Source organism: Chaetodon auriga, chromosome 24 (assembly GCF_051107435.1).
Source record: "Chaetodon auriga isolate fChaAug3 chromosome 24, fChaAug3.hap1, whole genome shotgun sequence".
Taxonomy (NCBI): domain Eukaryota; kingdom Metazoa; phylum Chordata; class Actinopteri; order Chaetodontiformes; family Chaetodontidae; genus Chaetodon; species Chaetodon auriga.
This window is the reverse complement of record NC_135097.1, coordinates 5461719-5479263: the sequence shown is the minus strand read 5'-3', so window position 1 is coordinate 5479263 and position 17545 is coordinate 5461719. Positions and strand designations below refer to the sequence as shown.

The window sequence follows — 17545 nt, the reverse complement described above, 5'->3', positions numbered from 1 at the left end:
GAAAAGTAGTTTAGGTTCACATCATTGCAGTATTTAGGCTACAACACCACAAGGCAAACAGCATTTTGAGTTAGTAGACACAAGATCATTGACCCAGTTTGACTAAAAATAATGAAATATTTCACTCCAAAGCACAAACTTTTGGAAACTTTTTTTCTTTTTGAAATCCATTTTTTTTTGTTGTAAAATGCAGTAACCTTTCATAATAACGCTTACGTAAAAAACAACCTCTCTAAGCCGTCAATAATGACTTTAGTAAAGTTTAAAATTATATCAACATCCTAAACAGATCAGCAAGGAGTCGTTTCGAACGCGTAAAGCTTTGGGTTGCCACGTTTTGGTGAAGAATCCCTTAGTTTCATCTACAGTTTTATCCTGCTTCAGTACCCTGTTTGACTTATTAACTGATGACTTAATGTTAGCAGAAGACAACTTTTGGCCACTTGGGGGCAGCAGAAACAAGCTGGGAACACAACATTAACAAACCACTTCACGAAAGTTGTTACTGGTGCACGTTACAGAGCAGCATGATCACTCATTTGGAGTCATGTTTGTGGCCACCTGATGAACGCAAGTCCAAAATTCACTTTCATTTTAGCTCAGTGTGAGTCTCCACCAACTCCTGAGGGAAACATCTGCCCCTTAAACCAAAACAACGAGCGTAAAGACACTAAAAAGCTCTGCGAGGAACTGAAGGGCTGAGTGATAATTCTCTGGAGGTTTGTCACGATGTTCATTACACGTACCAATTTGATCCATCATCAAGATAAAAAAATGTAGAAATGCAGCTTGAGTTCATACTGTACATCAAACAAAGGGCTTCACAACCTGGCAACCCAAACGTTCTTTCCATTCATGCATAATAGCAGAACTTTGATGTATTCTTAAACATCTATTAATATCAATGGAGAATGAAACCCATCTGTCTGTCTGTCTGTCTGTTAAGCCCTTAACTGGTTTTCAGCAACGCCAGAGTAGAAGATACAGGTTTCCAGAGGCCCACTGGCTCAAAAATCCAATCTGGCTCGTTATCTGTGAGCTGCTCATGCAGGCTTCAAATGACTGCACTGCCTCCAGTCTGATGTCTGGTTCATACGCTGGCCCTCGAGGGTCCCAAACATGTCCACTCTGCTGCACACCTCTGCTGTTGTGTGTTTTTGCTGCAGCACCTTCCTCCTAATGGAAACCTTTTTGGGCTGTTGCGGTGTTTGCCCTCGCCAGCCACCGTAGTTTTAGGCCAAATAACACCAGATGATTATATAATAGAGACACACAGGTCTACTTGTGCCTTCAGACTTGGTCTTTCACACAGACATGTAAACTAAATTCAGTACATTCAAATATTTGGACGTATGAACACCAAACAGAGCGAACAAACGGAGCGAGCTCTGAAACCCGTCGGCGTCACACCTGGTGTCACAGGTCGCGCGCCGAGTCGTGCTGCTGACATCGAAACTGTTAACACTGTAACGTCGAAGCTGTCTAATCTATCGTCAAACAAACAGAAACGCTGGCGTTAACACTATTCAAGAAGAACTACTCTGCTAATACTTCAGTGGAGATGGAGACGGCGACACGAGGCGACGACAAGACGCTTTTACGAACCACCGCTGTGGCTACATTCCTCAAATCAATCCGGGTTTGAGTGAAGCTTTCGGTTTGAAAGTGGTGGAAAAAAAAACATCTGCACTGGCCTTGAGCCAGACTACAAAGCACACAGCATGTCCGCCGCAGCTTCTGCAGCCCTAATCGATGATATTAATGATGATGATCAACACACAGTGCCAACGCACGCGCGCACACGCCAACTGCATGCCCTCTGTCACACGGTAGAAAAAGTATTCCTCATATTTAGATTTTTTTTTGTTTGTTTGTTTGTTTCCACATTACATTAATGTCACCACGCACACACACGTGTTACCAGTTACTGTACACTCACTAATCACCTCACGACTAGAGAAAGCACGTGGCAGACCTGCGCCAAAGTGGCCGAAATCAACCCGAATACGTCTTTGATTGCTGATAAAATGAAGGTTATTCGGGAGAAGGGAAACGGAAATTTGACTTTTGACCAGGTCAGCTGTTTTCACGTCATTGGGGGACAACTGGCGGACATTATTGTGCTTTACTGCAGGTGATTAACAGCATCGATCCTCGCGGAAAAGCTGCGTTTATGCAGGAAAAACACCGTCAGATTCCCATCAGTGCTGCTGAAGTTTGGACTGCTCAAAGACGCGTTTCGTTGTTTCCTGTTGCACATTTGATTGGCTCTGTTGCTAAGAGGGTTCATCTATTTTTAACCCAGCTGCACTCAGCGAACACTCAGACGTGTGTTCACGAGTACAGAGCAAATAAGAATAAAGAAAACTGCACTTCACAGTCGGCCCCACCCCGAGAGCCTGGGACTCTTCACAAAAACGCACACTACGTATCACAAAACAGCGTTAAAGGGAAGGTTTTACTATTATTCACGAGAGCACAGTTTAAAAAAAAAAACACACTTCCCCTTTATAGATATTCATTTTTTCTTTCTTTTTTTTTTGACAGGAAACGTTTGGCATTAGACATCCAAATGACTTCTTTTGGTACAGAAAAAAATGTTCTAAACGACGTGGAAGCCCTTGAAATGAAAGAGAAAGAAAGAACAGGCCTGTTTTTGAAGGGCGTCTGAGAACATGTGGAGGAGAAATTCATCACATGCAAACCTTTTATTTGACTGCGTTTTGTGAGCAGAGGAGACTTTTTGTTTGTGTTTTCGGTGCTCATGCAAACACTGAAGCCCTGTTGCGTTTCTTTTTTTAATATTCTGGGTTACTGTTTCTGGCACGTGAGCGGTGTTTTCGGTTTCGGAGCATGCACGTGTGAATCAGGACTTGAGGTGAGCGGGACTTCGAGGGGGTCAGAAGTTGAGCCTTTCAGGGCTTGAAATCGGTGAGTTGTCGCATGCTATCGCATTCCATAGAACGGAAACGTAAATGGCAGTTAGCTAATAAACTTGTGCTGTAAGCCCCTTGTAAACACACACACACACACACACACAGACATACTGTACATTCACGTGTGCATGCACACTCGCCACACGCACAAACACACACCGAAAGGGGCGTTAAAGTGACTAGTAACAGCGCTGCACCCCCACGCCTCCTTCCTCTTCCTCACACTCTCCCTCCCAAAAGAGAAACCGGACGACTGCAGGCCAAAGGAAACTAAAGAAAGGAAAATAATCCAGCCGCTGACGTCTTCTCTCTGCTCCGCGGGTGCCCAGAGGCGGGGCCTTTGCACAAAGGTGTGACGGGATCGAGGAACGTCGAAGGTCGAGTCGGGGTCAGAGGAGTCGGCGGGTGCTCGGCCCTAGGAGGGGGGCTTGCTGTAGCCGAAAAGTCCGACAGGTAGGTATTTGACGTGAGTGGGCCACTGGGCGGCCAGCTGGAAGAACTTCACGTCGTTCCACTCCACGCCGTCTATGGACACTGGGGGGAAGCAGAGACGAGTCACACACACTCGACGGTGAGGAGGTAAAGCACATGAGGGGAACGGAGGAGCGGAAGCGTCCCGGTCGCTCGGGTTTACCTTTCAGGATGGTCTGCTGCTGCTTGGCGGAGCAGATGAGTCGGCTGATGCCTTCAATGACCTGGCTCTTCGAGTCCACGTCCTTCTCCTTTGGCTTCTTTCCCAGGAAGATGGTGGGAACTGAGGAGAGGAGGAGGAATTGGAAAAAGCACTGTGTCAGCCCTAGTTGAGGGTAAAGCAGGAATTTTGAAGATTTCTGAATCTTTCCACACCCACGGACACTGGGAGTAATGTAATACACTCAGAAAAAACTAAGCTGTGTTTCAGATTGATTGACGATGTCTGTATTGATGGATCTGATCGATCTGCTCTCTGACCACAGCTGCACAGTCTGTGAAATGGCGTACAGACTCTTCCACTCGCTGCTGTCAGCCTAAATTTAGTTGTGCTGTGGGAAATGCTGCAGGGGGCGATTAAGCATGTCTTTGATGATTCGACTGGATGCTCTGACAGACAGCAGGACTCGTGCAAATTAAAGGGGAAGCCCTCGATCGCACTCTTGTATCTTTACATACACACAATAACAGTGGATCATATCCTTCACGTTACTATTACGTGCTTGGACCAGGAGGAGACATCTTAATAATTCCTCTCACACCTCGCCTCTGATCGTCTCTGCTCACCTTTCTTGTTCTTCTCCTTGGTGACCACGGTCATGGCCATGGTGCTGACCTGGGCCTGGGGGTCGCTGCTGCCCCCGCCTGGTAGCCTGCTGACCTGCAGCGAGCGGAAGGCGCTCTTCAGCGTGTTCTTGCAGCCCGTGTCGCGTCGCTCGCCCTCCCGCCGCTTCTCGGCCAGGGAGGCCAGCCAGTAATCCACCTGCAGGCCGATGGCGTCCACGCCGTGAGACATACTGGGACTCCTTTGGACAGAAGTGTTACAAAAGCACGAGAATCGTTATCGTCCTGCTGCTGCAAACTTTTCGACAGCCTCTGCGGCACCAGCTCTGCCACAATCCATTTAAACACTAGTCCAGAAAAAGGCTTCGCAGTTGAATCTTGTACATTATGTTCAAAACTTGCTCTAAATGTGTTCGGCAGAGGGTGAAATGGAAAGACTGGAGCAGCACAGCTGCAGTCTGTCTGGCTCTTCACAGAGGGACTGCAGCAAAAATCAAACAGATGAGAACATGACTGAAGTATCAAAGAGCCCCTCACTCCTCTGGAACTGGTTCACAGTCGAGCTAAAGTGGCGCCCGGAGCAAAATATGCAACTCAGCACTGAGAGTAACATCCACATTTTGGTACTTTGTGTTGACGAATTCTGAACATAAGGAGAGCAGATGAATGAGCCTTTACATCACTGGTCATAATTCTCCCCTCGAAACATGCAGTGTGATGCATAAACAGTACATGCAATATTTTTACATTGTGGGATCTGAATGAATTAAAAGACGATTAATTTTCCCACCAGTGATGAAGAGGGTGAGGAGGGATGAAGGGGAAACAGGAAAATAAAGAAGGAGAAGACGAGAAATAAAGGCTTCTGATGAACAGTCGGGTCAGAGTTACCCCTGTACGGTCAGGACGCTGCCCATGGACGGGGAGGAGGGCGGCGTGGCTGCCTCTTTAATCATCCCTGTGGGTGAGCCGTGGGAGGGGGGGGACGTGGAGGGGACGGCCAAGCTCACCGCCACGCCCTCTTCTGTGTCTCCTTGATGACCACAAAACGAACATTATGGCTTTTTTCAACAGCTGAATCAAACCTGTCATTCAATCTCAGCTTTGGGACGAGCGTCAAAACTGTTTCCTCACCTGTTGGAGACGGACCGGACTCGATAAGACCGACCTTCACCACCTGGAAAACGACACGTGAGGTCAGACAAAAAACACCTGAATGATCAGCACAAGACAGACTTTCTCTCCCATCCTGCTGTGATAGCAAAAGTAGCATCTCACCCCTATGAAAGGAATAAACTTCTGGTAGGAGTCTTCATCTCGCCTGAAAGGAGAAAAGGAACAGAGGAGGTCAGAGAAAGTCCACCGTGTGGGACAGCCTGGCTTGTCTTTGCGTCTGGACTCACGTCCTGTGTTTGCAGGTGAGCATGGCCTCGGCGATGGGCAGCTGGTGCGTGACTGTGGCTCCGCTGATGTACTGGGCGATTCTTCCTGCGACGTCCAGCTGATCTGTAGGAGGCGGCTCAGAGCGGCTGAACACGTCCCTCCACGCGCCGTCCAGGAAGGACGAGCTGTAGCGATTGTCAAGGGCGCCGAGGTGCTTGGCGACCGGATGGGAGCCTGACGGGGACGATGGAGTGAAGCGAAGGGAGGGAGGGAAAGAAAAAGAACAAAAACACGAATAAAAAGTGAACATCATCCTTTTTATGAGGTGTAACTGCAGCGCCGTAATCAGGCCAATCAGTGACGAGACACACTCAACCAGCACGCACACAGAAAGCCCCTCCCCCTTACCCAGAGGCACAACCAGGAAGCGCATGTGGTTGAGCCAATCGGACGTCTTGTTGGCGAGCTGGGTGACGAAGAACTGCAGGATGGCTCCCAGGTAACTCTGGCTGCCCACCGCCGCCACCTTCACCGCTCTGGGCATGGACGAGTTACAGTTACAGCTAAAGAGAGAGAGAGAGAGAGCGGTGCTATCAGTGTGGAGGTGGATCCACTGGAACTCCGTCACACGGTCTCATCCGTCAAAGCCTTTGAAAAACACCTCCAGTAAACAGCGCAGACGAGACAACAAATCATCAAGTCCTTCAGTATATTTCTACTTTTAACTTTTAATTTAAAACACCTCTGACGTGTATTTGTACCACACTGGATGTACACAAGATATATAATAATTCTCTTTAATGTAATGTCATAAATGTAAAACCAGCTTGTATCTCAACCACCACCAGAGGATGAAGAGACAAAACAGAGGAAGGAGGAGAAAAGAGGAAAAGAAATGGGAGATGAACAGAACAGAGTTACAGACGTGGAGTCACGAGGGCAGAGATGAGGAGGAGGAGGGAGAAGAAAGAAATGTCAAACACACGACAGAGAACAGAAAAATGAGGCTCGGAGTGGGAAAAAAAGACCGAGATGATGAGTCATCCTGCTAACGAAGAGATGCTTTTAGCGCAGAACGTGTGTGTTTCTGCGTGTGCGTGAAAGACACTCACAATTTCTGGATGCGAGTGAGCACGGCGGACAGCACCGCCTGGATCTCAGCCGCCGAGCACGTGCACACCACCGGGTGTCTCTGCACCTGGAGCTGCTCTGCGACATACTGCGCACACACACACACACACACACACACACACACACACACACACACACACACACGAGGAGTGAGGCGTCTGATGGAAAACCCCCACCAAATGTTTACACACACGCACACACACACAGAGTCAGGCTTACCTGGCCCTGCCAGTCGGTGCCATTGACCAAGATGAGGCTCTCTGGGAGCGCAGAGTCCGACAACAAGATCTGGTTCAGCTGGTCATACACCACCTTCCTCAAGAGCTACACACACACACACACACACACACACACACACACACACACACACAGAGTACGTGAACCGCCCTACAGCAACACATTTAGTCTGCAGATGACTCATCGGCACATACATAATTCATTTCTGCGCTCCGAGCGAGTCATAGATTATCAGGACGCTTTCTTTACTTTGGGAAAAGACAAGAGAGGAGTGGGTGGAGGAGGACACAGAACAAAGGCAGCGAAAGCTCAAATCCCTCTGAGGGAATCCTGACGCACAGCACGATTCCTTCCCGTATGCTGGGTTAAAACGACGCTGGAGCTCGCGGTGAAACCCTGGAAAGCCTCTTAAAACGCCAACTCACCGGCGTGCTGTGTCCCAGCTCCGGGGACCTCTCGGAGTCTGAGCTGTTGGTCCGCTCGCTCAGAGGCTTGGACAGCTGTCTCTCCTTCATGGGTGTGCTGATGCGCTTCTGTCTGGGCGTGTGGCCTCCGTCCAACCTGGCGAAAAAACAGACTCAAGTGACATCACGCATATCCAACACAGTGGGTTTTAAATGCAGGGGACAGACTAGAGCATATTTCACTGTCACCGTTCATCTTTGCTGTTAACCTTCTATGAATGAAAGTGAAGCTGTCTCTATTCTCTGTCCCTAGAAAGACTGTGAGTGTGTGGGTGTGCTTCATACATATACGTGCACACAGTGGCATCACACCCAAACGTGTGATTGATTCGATATCGTGCGTCTGTCACTGCGGTTTCAGACACAGAAGGTGACACAGCATTGTGCCTCTGTTTCCAGGGGACATTAAAAAAAAAGATGCCGCATTCACCGTCTTTTAAGACACATGAAATAAAACAAGCAACTGACACGTATTTTTGTTCTTCGGCCTCACAGATCAGGCCACTGCTGGGCCCCAACAATAGGCAATTCCATGATAATGACAGACTGAATTTCTCCGACTCCTCTGAGTCAGTCGCTTTAAAAGACATCATCGGGGTGACACGACCGAGAGCGAGGGAAACAGTCAGAGAGCCAGCGGTGACTCACTCGTGTGGGTTACTCAGCATCTAACAACAATTTGAAAAAAGTTTGGACTCTGTGAAACATAAATTAAGCACAATGTGATCATCCTCTGACCCTCTTTGACACACACTCGATCAAAAACCACAGGCTGACTGGTGTCAGGTGACAGGATCATGGCTGGGTATGAAAGGGGGCTCATGAGTGAGGATGGTTCATTTCATTGATTTTAATCAACGCGTAGTTATTTAATGATGAAATATCTCACAGTTTGCACAGTTTCTTTGTAATCGTAGGTGACTGTTTACCTGGGCGACGGCATGGCCTGGGTTTCACTTTTGCTGCTCTTCAGGGGCGTACGGGGTTTCTCTGCCACTGACACCATGATGCAGGGGCCCACCTCAGCGAACAGCTCCTGATCTGTTAGCTCCTACACACACACACACACACACACACACACACACACACGCACACACACACGCACACAGAGACCGTTTCTCCCTTTCTTCTCTCAATCTGTCTCACTTACAGCGCAGACGGCAGCGAGTCTCCTCCAGAGTGATATCAACAAAGACCCCGACACCATTAATTCTCTCTGCTTCACACACACACACACACACACACACACACACACACACACACACACTATAGGAGTCGTACCAGCGTGTCGGTCTCAGACAATGCCTCCTCCAGGTTGCGGCTGCGGGAGGGTTTCATCTTCTCCAGAGGAGGCTGCTCCCCCTGCTGGAAGACGAGAGAAGGGCAGTCAGTCGGTGCACAGAAGAAAACATCCCGAGCAATCTAAAGCTGCGATGTAGTTTGTCTGCTGCACACGGTGTTTCACACTAATACACTGGTTTACAACGACTCAGTGAAATGAAAGTAAACATGCTTTTAGGAAGCGTGCCGACACGAGCCACAACAGAAGCTCACTTCACTGTGAAAGGAGGAAGCGAAGCAGCGAGACATCCAGTGAAATCCATTCAGCCCGGCGAGATTAAACACACTTTTTATCGAGCAGATGGAGACCGTCAAAGAGCTATTGGATTTCTGCTCCATTAAGGAGACATTTCTGATATTTCATACTTGCACACTGCTTCCCCCACTGGGCGATTTTCATGGGCTTCAGATTCTGGATATTTAACACGTCAATGCAGAGTCGCATGTTGCTTCCAAGCTTGTGTTGAACCATTTCATGGTGTATTCTTACACTATTTGATGTCACTGTATGCTATTTAGTGGCTGTGTTTTGGTACAGCTTGCTGACTTCATTATCCTGCCACATGTTAACTGTGAGTGTGAAGCGCTCTGACTCACGCCGACTGCATTCATAATAAATGTGAATGACTTCTGAAGAGCGGGATGAGGCAGGCATTATGGGTAAAAACTCCCAACTACATTCAGAGGAGCTAAGGAGGAAAAACAACTCTAAAAATTTGACTTCATTTATAGGAAACCTTTCAGCTGTTATACAGTCTCAGCTGCGTGCTGCACCTGTAGCACCTGTCTTTTGTACGCACTTTAAACGAGGGCTTGTTGCGAAGGCAGAAGCCTTTTGGGGACAATAAAGTTTTACTGCGCTCAGCTCCCGGTGAGGCGGAGGAAAAAAAAAAAAAAAAAACCCAAAAGAAAGCACCACAAACGGTTGAGGTTTTCTTGAACGCCCCACAGCTCTCATAAGTGAAATTGCTGCTGATGCTGCAGCTGCTGCTGCACCCCCCCCCCACCAGATCTGAGTTACTCACCGGGCTGAAAGTGTCTCGACCCAAACTGCCTTTGCTGTTCAGGCTGCCGATCTCCGTCTGCGAGCTGGACTGGGACATCCCCTCAAAGAACGGCCTGAGCGCACGCAGGAAGACACAGAAGACAACTTCAGACCAACGATCACAGCGGACATTTTGACTCTGAGTACGAAAAACAAACTGAAGCAGCTGAATGGAACTCAGCCATCATGAATCTTATCATTTACACCTGCGTTTTTCAGACTGTGACTATCAAAATGTAATCAAAAATATCTTTATTAGCGGCTTCTAAAACAAACACGTTCTTGTACGTCTGTCATCCTGATATAAACCTTAACAGAACTGTGACAGTGAGAAACAGACGAGTCTTTCATGGTTATTTATGGAGCTCCTTTGTTTTCAAGTCTCACAGCACTACTTTACAACTAGCTACACTTTTCACCATCAAATAGAGCTATTTTTTGTATTTTATCTGGAGGCTAATAAGATAAGAGGGGCAGGAAGTCATAGTCCAGAGCAAAATAGGAAGTGCATGAGAAACAATCAGAAGAAAGGACTAAAAATAAGTTAAATAACTTTTTAAAGTCTGATGCTTTCAGACTTTTTTCTGACTTTTCACTGGCTTTTTTTCTTGAACTTATGCTTTAAATAAATGTTTGGGGGTGACATTTCTTTTTTGTATATATTTTGCATCACTAGCTCAGAGTTAACTGACTCAATTTTGTTCATATAAAGCTCAAATAAACTTCAATTTATGTGGATGCAATGAGCTGTTTTCACCAGCAGAGGGGGCTCTGAATCGTCAATGGAGACATGCAGTTTGTGTCAAGCATGCGGCACCGAAGTGTTTATAGATATGTGGAGCTCGGTGAGCATGAGGTGTCCTGATGCTAAGCGTGAGCCTGTGCCGTTACCGTAGCTTGGGTTTGGGCGTGCTGAGGATGCTGTCGGTCTCCTCCATCTCCGGCCCGCTGTCGCTGGGGTTGTACATCTCCAGGCTGTCGTAGAGCTCGTCCAGGTCCTCCTCCACCTCCTGGATCTGCTCCCTCGACACGTGCTCCAGGCCAAAACCAACCTGGACGAAACACAGAGGAGACAACTGTCAAACATACACTGGTCAGGCAACGTGGATCAGTTCTGTTCACACATGAAGAAGCTATCAAAACAGTGGCCCAAAGACCCCCTCATATAAAAATCTAGTTTGCACTCTGGCAACTGGTGAGTCTTCATCTATTACCAAAGGATCTGCAGCCTGCAGTCGCCTTTTCCTGGAGCGCCGTTTTAACATAAAACACACACCGAAGGCCGATGCTTTTCCATCCATTTATCCTGGAGACACAGCCAGTACAAGCCAACTTGTCAGCAGGTTTATGTCTCTCATGCTTTATTTATTGACTGTGTCCAAACAAATCTGCAGCGTGCTAGATAATGCTCGCCAGCGTTAGGCGGCCAAGTCACGTGACGATTGGCGTCGAAATCCGACGGCAGTTTCGGATTTTATGTGGCTCGAGGGCGTTGATGAAGAAAGTTACGGCGAACATTACTCAAAACAATTTGTCAGATAGTTAAGGCTGCCGGTGAGGTCTGCGTGCTTGATGAGCAGCGTCGAAGCTGCAGATGGAGGGTGGAGGGAGGGTGGAGACAGAGGCTGGGACACTACACGAAGGCAAAGGTACAGTATCACATCTAATCTCTCATAAAAAAAACTTCTAATTCTGATGAACAGAGATGAGTTTTCAGGGTTTTAATCAATGCCTGGAGAGGAACCTCAACCGAGCAGCGATAACTTCCCGTACAGAGCAGAGATTCGTTGATCCCAGCAGTAATAATAAACACTGTTCGCTGCCAGGTTTCCCCCACGAGGCTCTGCAAGTCTGAGTCTCACACACAGTGAGAAGTAAAAGTGAAAGACGGGAGGTGTCCACACGTCGCAGAGAGCTGTTTAAGACCAGCCGAAAGACCAGCTAAAACTGGGCTTGAAGTGGTTTTCTTCATGTGCGTAAACACAGGTGGATGTAGGGATTACTGATGCTCGATTTAAAGCCTCACAGGCAGACTCTGTTTCCTGATAGAAGGCAGTGAAAGATGGTTGAAAGCTGTAAAAGAAGTAAAGTGAGTGGACCTGCAGTTGGGACTATTTTGTCAAACTGAAATTGTCCCAGAGGGTTTATAAAGTTCCTCTGCTACGAAACAGTAATTATGTGGATCGTCTGCACCAATACTGATCCAGTATGTCAGACAGGTAACAGTAATGTGTATTTATATCTGTGGAACTCATCTCTGCCTGTGCAGTGAGTACATGAGCTCCAGGGTGACTCTGGACGTTGTCTGCAGCAGTGACAGATGTTTACGACAGACTGTTTGGGTAAAAATGTGACCGTCCGCCCTCGTCTCTGTTTCAAAAAGCAGGAATAGGTGCGTTTAAAGCGCGCACGATCCTCCGCTGGCGTTTCCTGTTTGCTGGTTTCAGGCAATGTTCCCAAATCAGAGCAATTAACTTGCTGAACACAATGATGTCAGGCATTTTTAAAGCTAAAAGCTAATCTTTTCACTGTAGCCTTTGACCTTCTGTAGGCCTGACGCTTTGCCACTGATGCACTGCTGTACTTCTTTTAAGTTGTTGTATTTAACTTGATTTTGTACTTTACTTCATCACTATTATTCAGTGGTTTTATTTCCCATCTCGTGTTATGCACTGGCTTTAGTTTTCATCCTTACTCCATCTCTCTCTCTATCTTTGAGCTGCATTTCTTGTATGAAAAGTGCTGTGCAAATAAAGCTTATTGTTGTTGAATTATCCGTCACTATCGGCGCCAAACGTGATCCCGTGCATCACGCTGTGCATCATCAAATAACAGCAAAGTAATACTGGGAGCAGTGATAACAGTTATCATAAGAGAAGCTGTAACCTCCTGCTGTCAGGAGGAGAAGTTATCGATGCTTTGATACTTAAGTGATGAATCATAAAGGCACAAGCTCATGTACATGTAAGAAATAGCATAAACATCGATATAAAGTTTGATAGATGCTGCATTTTAGATGTTTTAATACTAAAAAAACTGATAGATACACAACAGAAATGACATGAGTACACAATTAATAAGTAAACACAATTAATACTGCATGATTTAGCAAAACACAAAGAAAATAACTGACGAGACGACACGAAAACATGGATATTGAGGCACAAATTCAGATCAAGAGTGACAAAAACAGAAGGAAAGCACCCACACAAACCCCAACATGTTCATAGCTCACACAAACACACACCCAAACCGACCCAGCACACACATTCAGGTGGCAGCGCTCCAGAAGCACATGAACACATTAAACACACACACACACACACACACACACACACACTCCCGTTCTATTTTAACCGTCAATGTTTAGCGTCTCTTTTGTTGTTGTTTTTCTGCGCTGCCAGCTGAATCTCAGTTGCTCTGCCACATTTCTCTCCCACACGCCTCTCCGCGTTTCTTAAAGCCGAACCGAAATACACGTCGACTTCAGCCAAACGCACGCTCTGAGCCTGAGTCTGAGCCTCGCGCGTGAAGCGGAAGCGTGTCGGGCGGAGGGTGAGGGAAAAACGGCACCTACCTCATCGGTGACTTTAAACCTCTTCAGCAGGGCCACGAACTTCTGCTTGATGTTGGGTTGCTGCAGAGACAGAAAATGAAAAGAGCTCAGGAGATGGAGGGAGGGGGGGCGCACGGCGGAGGAGGAGATGACAGGAGCGGGATGTAACCGTAATTTCTGAGGCCTCTTTTCACGCTCGCTGACTCGAAAACAACAGCGGTTAATGGATACAGCAGCGCGACATATATCTGCATGTCACATAAAGCAACGCTGCCGCTGTGCACGCGTGTGACCGCATGCTGTGTCATTAAACTGGAATATGTGAGAGCGTCATTGAGGTTATCGAGTCGATGGCTCCCATCGCAGATGTTCGCCTGAATGAGTACAAAGGGTCGTTGATTTGAAAGGGATGTACAGTGCATGTCGAATCTATCAGAAGTGACTCAGCGGCTCAGGGTTTTCTTCAAATGTGCTTTTCTCTAAGTCTCTGCGGTTCAACGACGCATTCGTTTTCTGTGCACGACCTCTGAAAACAGCTTGAAAACATGACTCTTAGCTGCACCGTATTAAACTATGACAGTCGGTGGATTTCAGTTCTTTTCAGACCCACAAAACTTTCTTTAAACCTGCAGTAAATGATGTTTTGGCCATTTGGGGGCTGCGGAAACAAAACAACACTGACTTTCATTTAGGCTCATGTTTCCAGGTGTCTGATGGAGTCATACATTCACCCTCTTCTAGCTCTGTTTTTGGTCTCCACCAGCTCCTGGAGGATATACCTGACTCTTTAGCTGCTCAGTGCTGCGCTATGTTCACCGTAGTTGCTAACTGTGGTGCTAAGCGGGTAGTGCAGCAGCCTGCTTTCTCACTGCTCTTTCAGCAGCCCGTACTTAACCCACACCTACTTGGATCTGCTTTCCACTGCAGACTGTAAGCTTCAATCCAGGCTGGGCTGTTAGAGGGGCTTCAGGGTTAACACCCTTCACTTTTCTTGGTCTTGAGAGGAAGCAGCATTATTAACTGACACGCTGTAACCTACGCTGTACATTTACTGTCAGACTGACAGCCTACTGCTAACCTTCTCCTCTGCTTCACTGTCACTTTTCTGCTGCTCAACGAGACAAAAGACAGCTGAAACGAACAGGAGAGTTGGGAAATCCTACATTAGGATGTGGTTTAAGTGGTGCAGCCGGACAGATAAACAATGAGCTGAACTCACTATGACACCATAGCAGGTTTAAAATGCTCACAAATGTGTCATGATGACATCCGTTTACACCAGTGTAGCCATCCCACTAATACCTCTGCATGTATCAAGCTATTGTAGCCATATAAATTGACTATATGGTGATTTACTATATCAATATAAAATGATAAATATCATAAGGAGGGCGAGGATAACGGCCACTCTGTTCATTCACATACACGGGCCCATGACTGGCATTCTTGCAAATGCAGCAGATGAAAGTGACCTTTCCTAATTTTCTGCCAGAGAGGAAGTTTATGGGGATCCTGACTGTTGTTGACAGAGTGAAACGTGAATTCGTTAATTCCTTATAATTGGACGTCACCATCTGTCAGTGCAGGAGGATGTGTTCAAGTATGCATGCAGTGTTTTCACTTGTTTAAATTTTAGACTTTACTCTTTTTAAATGAATAAAAATGGGTGAAAACCAATAAACAGACAGAAAACCATTAACGTGGTGTGAACGCCGTGGTTAAACTGTGTTTTTTCTTACGGAAGGAAACCCAGAAAACTAGCTTGAACAGTAACGCTCCCTTTGAAACGCCTGGGTGTTTTTGGTGACAATGAGCTCTGAGCAAAGCTTTCATCAGCAGCATGAGTGGACGTCTGAGTGGCTGCACAGAGCTGCGCTGTTCTGGAGGTTGTGTCCCAATTTGCTGCTGGAGAGTGGAGAGGGTCGACTTCACGCCGGACTCTGGTGGTGAAAATGTTTCTCTGTGTGTGCGTGTGTGTGTGTGGATACGTATTACTTATGTTGTGGGGACATAAATCTCTTCACAGTCAGATTGTGGGGACTCACCTTGATTATTAAATTTTAGGGTGAAGACTTTGGTTAAGGTCAGGTTTAAGCTAGCACTGGTTACGGTCTGTAAGAAATGAATGGAAGTCTATGTAATGTCCCCAGAAGTAATGGAAACACGACTCTGTGCGTGTGTGTAAGTGTGTGTGTGTGTGTGTGTGTGTGTGTGTTTGCAGTACAGGGCAGAGGCTCTGTTGAAACGGCTTTTCAGTGTGTGTTCATGCTCAACGTGTGTGTGTTCTTCAATTGCAGCAGAGCTGAAATTATGGTTATGTTGTGTGTGCGTGTGCATGTGTGTTGTCCACAGGTGGTGGTGTTAGGGAGCGTCAGTGACAGCCTCACGGAGACCTCCACAGGGGTGCTCCATTAATAACCTGCTGAGACAAACTCCTGCAGCTACACACACAGACACACACGCACAAACACACTCACACACACGCAAAATACGCCGCTGTCCTTGCAAATTGCAGGTCCTTTGTAATTTTCTGAGTTGTCGACAATTTTGTGTTAATCTGTGCGCCTGCTGAGTGTGTGTGTGTGTGTGTGTGTGTGTGTGTGTGTGTGTGTGTGTGTGCGCGCGTGTGTGTGCGTCTGAGGAAGTGCTTAATGTTATTGCGAGCGTTTATGGTGCCTTGTCTCAATGTTTTCTCCCTGGAAAATTGGCCTGAATTACATGTATCCAGATTGAGAGGGAGGAAATGGATTTATAGAAAAACCAACAAAAGGGGAGGGAGGGAGGGAGGGAGGGAGGGAGGGAGGAGAGATAAGAGGAGCAGATAGGAGGAGAGAGAGGAGGAGAGGTTGAATGGGGTGAGGCAGGAGGCAGATGAGGGTCCAGTCCAGTCGAATCAAATCTGTTTGAAAGAGCTTTTTCACCAGGCAGGTTTGCAGCAAACTGCTCTGCAGACAAAACAAGCAGGTGGAGGGGAAACAGAGACGGGTGGAGGGGGTGGAGGGGAGAGGGGAGCTTTTCTTACTCTGGTGATGGCGGCATTGGAAGGGAGCTTACGCCTCGGCTTCTTCTTCCTCACCTCCTCTTCTTCGTCATACAGATACTGAGAGAAGGAGACAGAGGAGGAGGTTTGTGAGTCATGTTCAAAGATCTTTAGTGGAGACCAGGCGCCACAGACAGGTCAGGGACATCAGGCAGTCTTGAGACAGGGACAAAAGACGAGTTAACAATGAGAAAAATACAGAAAGACGTCGGACTTCTTTTCTAATTGTGGTAAGATGTGATTCATCAAAGTGCTGCTGAGGTGTCGGGATCATGGCGGCACTGATAGAACAGCAACAGGGCAAGAAGCGTGAGCGTCACACAGGTTGTAAACAAGCCGACTGTATCTGAGCCACTTCATTTTGAGCTAAAACCAAAAGTGCAGCTAACGAGGAAGACCCTCGCTCAGAGCGCGACGTTCTGACCTCTCGTGCTAACTGTTAGCTGGAATTTTCCCTTAACTCGACGCTGAACTTCGGCTGTGACAGATTTGCTCTTTTCCTCTTCATCCAGCCTCGTCTCACTGCTCCACTCCTGCTGCAGCTCCCCTCACCTCCGCGCCACCGGCCCCCTCTTCTCCCACCGCTCAGCCTTCCCCTCCATCCCTCCTTTCAGCCTTTTCAATCCGGCCTCCAAAGCCTTGTTGCTCCCTCCTTATCTCTCTCCACTGTCTGTTTGCTCCTTTCACTCCCTCCTCCAATCTCTCGCGCCGATGGGCGCCGATCCCCCTCGCATCCCCCGAGCGCCGTCACCCTCTCTCTCTCTCGTAAGCCAAGAGAGAAAAGGAGACGCAATAAAAAACCTCAAAGCTCTCGGCTTGTCCTCACACCAGCCTGTTTGGGGACTTGTCCCCTGCCAACTCGAGATTTACATTTTCTAGGGGTGACTTTTCTGTACTTTAACGACTTATTTTACACGTCTGTGGTGAAACATATCGTGATGCCGCTGTTTATGTGTCTTTCTACGCTAAGTCTTTCTAATAACTGTGCGCTGTAGCCCTCGTCCACACATTCATGGACATACCTGCCCGTGAATGGGGTCGTCGCTGCCTTCCTGTTCTGACGAGTAGCTCTCCTCCTCCTCTTCAGAGTAGTTGTCGATGTCTGGGGAGCGATCTGCAGAGACAGGGGGACACATGAGGAACGGGGACACGCTGAAA

The 17545-nt window shown here is 47.4% G+C and overlaps 1 protein-coding gene across 3 annotated transcripts in view; it reads right to left on the bottom strand.

Moving 5' to 3' along the window:
• Window positions 1-178: 178 nt before the first annotated feature.
• The window catches only part of pacs1 (phosphofurin acidic cluster sorting protein 1), a 51198-nt gene continuing 33831 nt past the window's right edge, over window positions 179-17545 (bottom strand). For 2 of the 3 annotated variants that reach the window (XM_076724516.1, XM_076724517.1), the window contains exons 6-23: window positions 17410-17501; window positions 16370-16447; window positions 13369-13428; window positions 10683-10843; window positions 9772-9865; window positions 8687-8770; window positions 8335-8456; window positions 7367-7502; window positions 6924-7028; window positions 6686-6792; window positions 5982-6136; window positions 5594-5807; window positions 5469-5511; window positions 5325-5367; window positions 5082-5223; window positions 4194-4432; window positions 3571-3690; window positions 179-3470 (exon numbers count right to left, since the gene is read on the bottom strand). In XM_076724516.1, the coding sequence (XP_076580631.1) occupies window positions 3352-3470; window positions 3571-3690; window positions 4194-4432; window positions 5082-5223; window positions 5325-5367; window positions 5469-5511; window positions 5594-5807; window positions 5982-6136; window positions 6686-6792; window positions 6924-7028; window positions 7367-7502; window positions 8335-8456; window positions 8687-8770; window positions 9772-9865; window positions 10683-10843; window positions 13369-13428; window positions 16370-16447; window positions 17410-17501 (2114 nt within the window). In that variant the 3' untranslated portion in view covers window positions 179-3351. The remainder of the gene's footprint in view (window positions 3471-3570; window positions 3691-4193; window positions 4433-5081; window positions 5224-5324; window positions 5368-5468; window positions 5512-5593; window positions 5808-5981; window positions 6137-6685; window positions 6793-6923; window positions 7029-7366; window positions 7503-8334; window positions 8457-8686; window positions 8771-9771; window positions 9866-10682; window positions 10844-13368; window positions 13429-16369; window positions 16448-17409; window positions 17502-17545) is intronic. The other variant, XM_076724518.1, reaches the window with a different exon arrangement.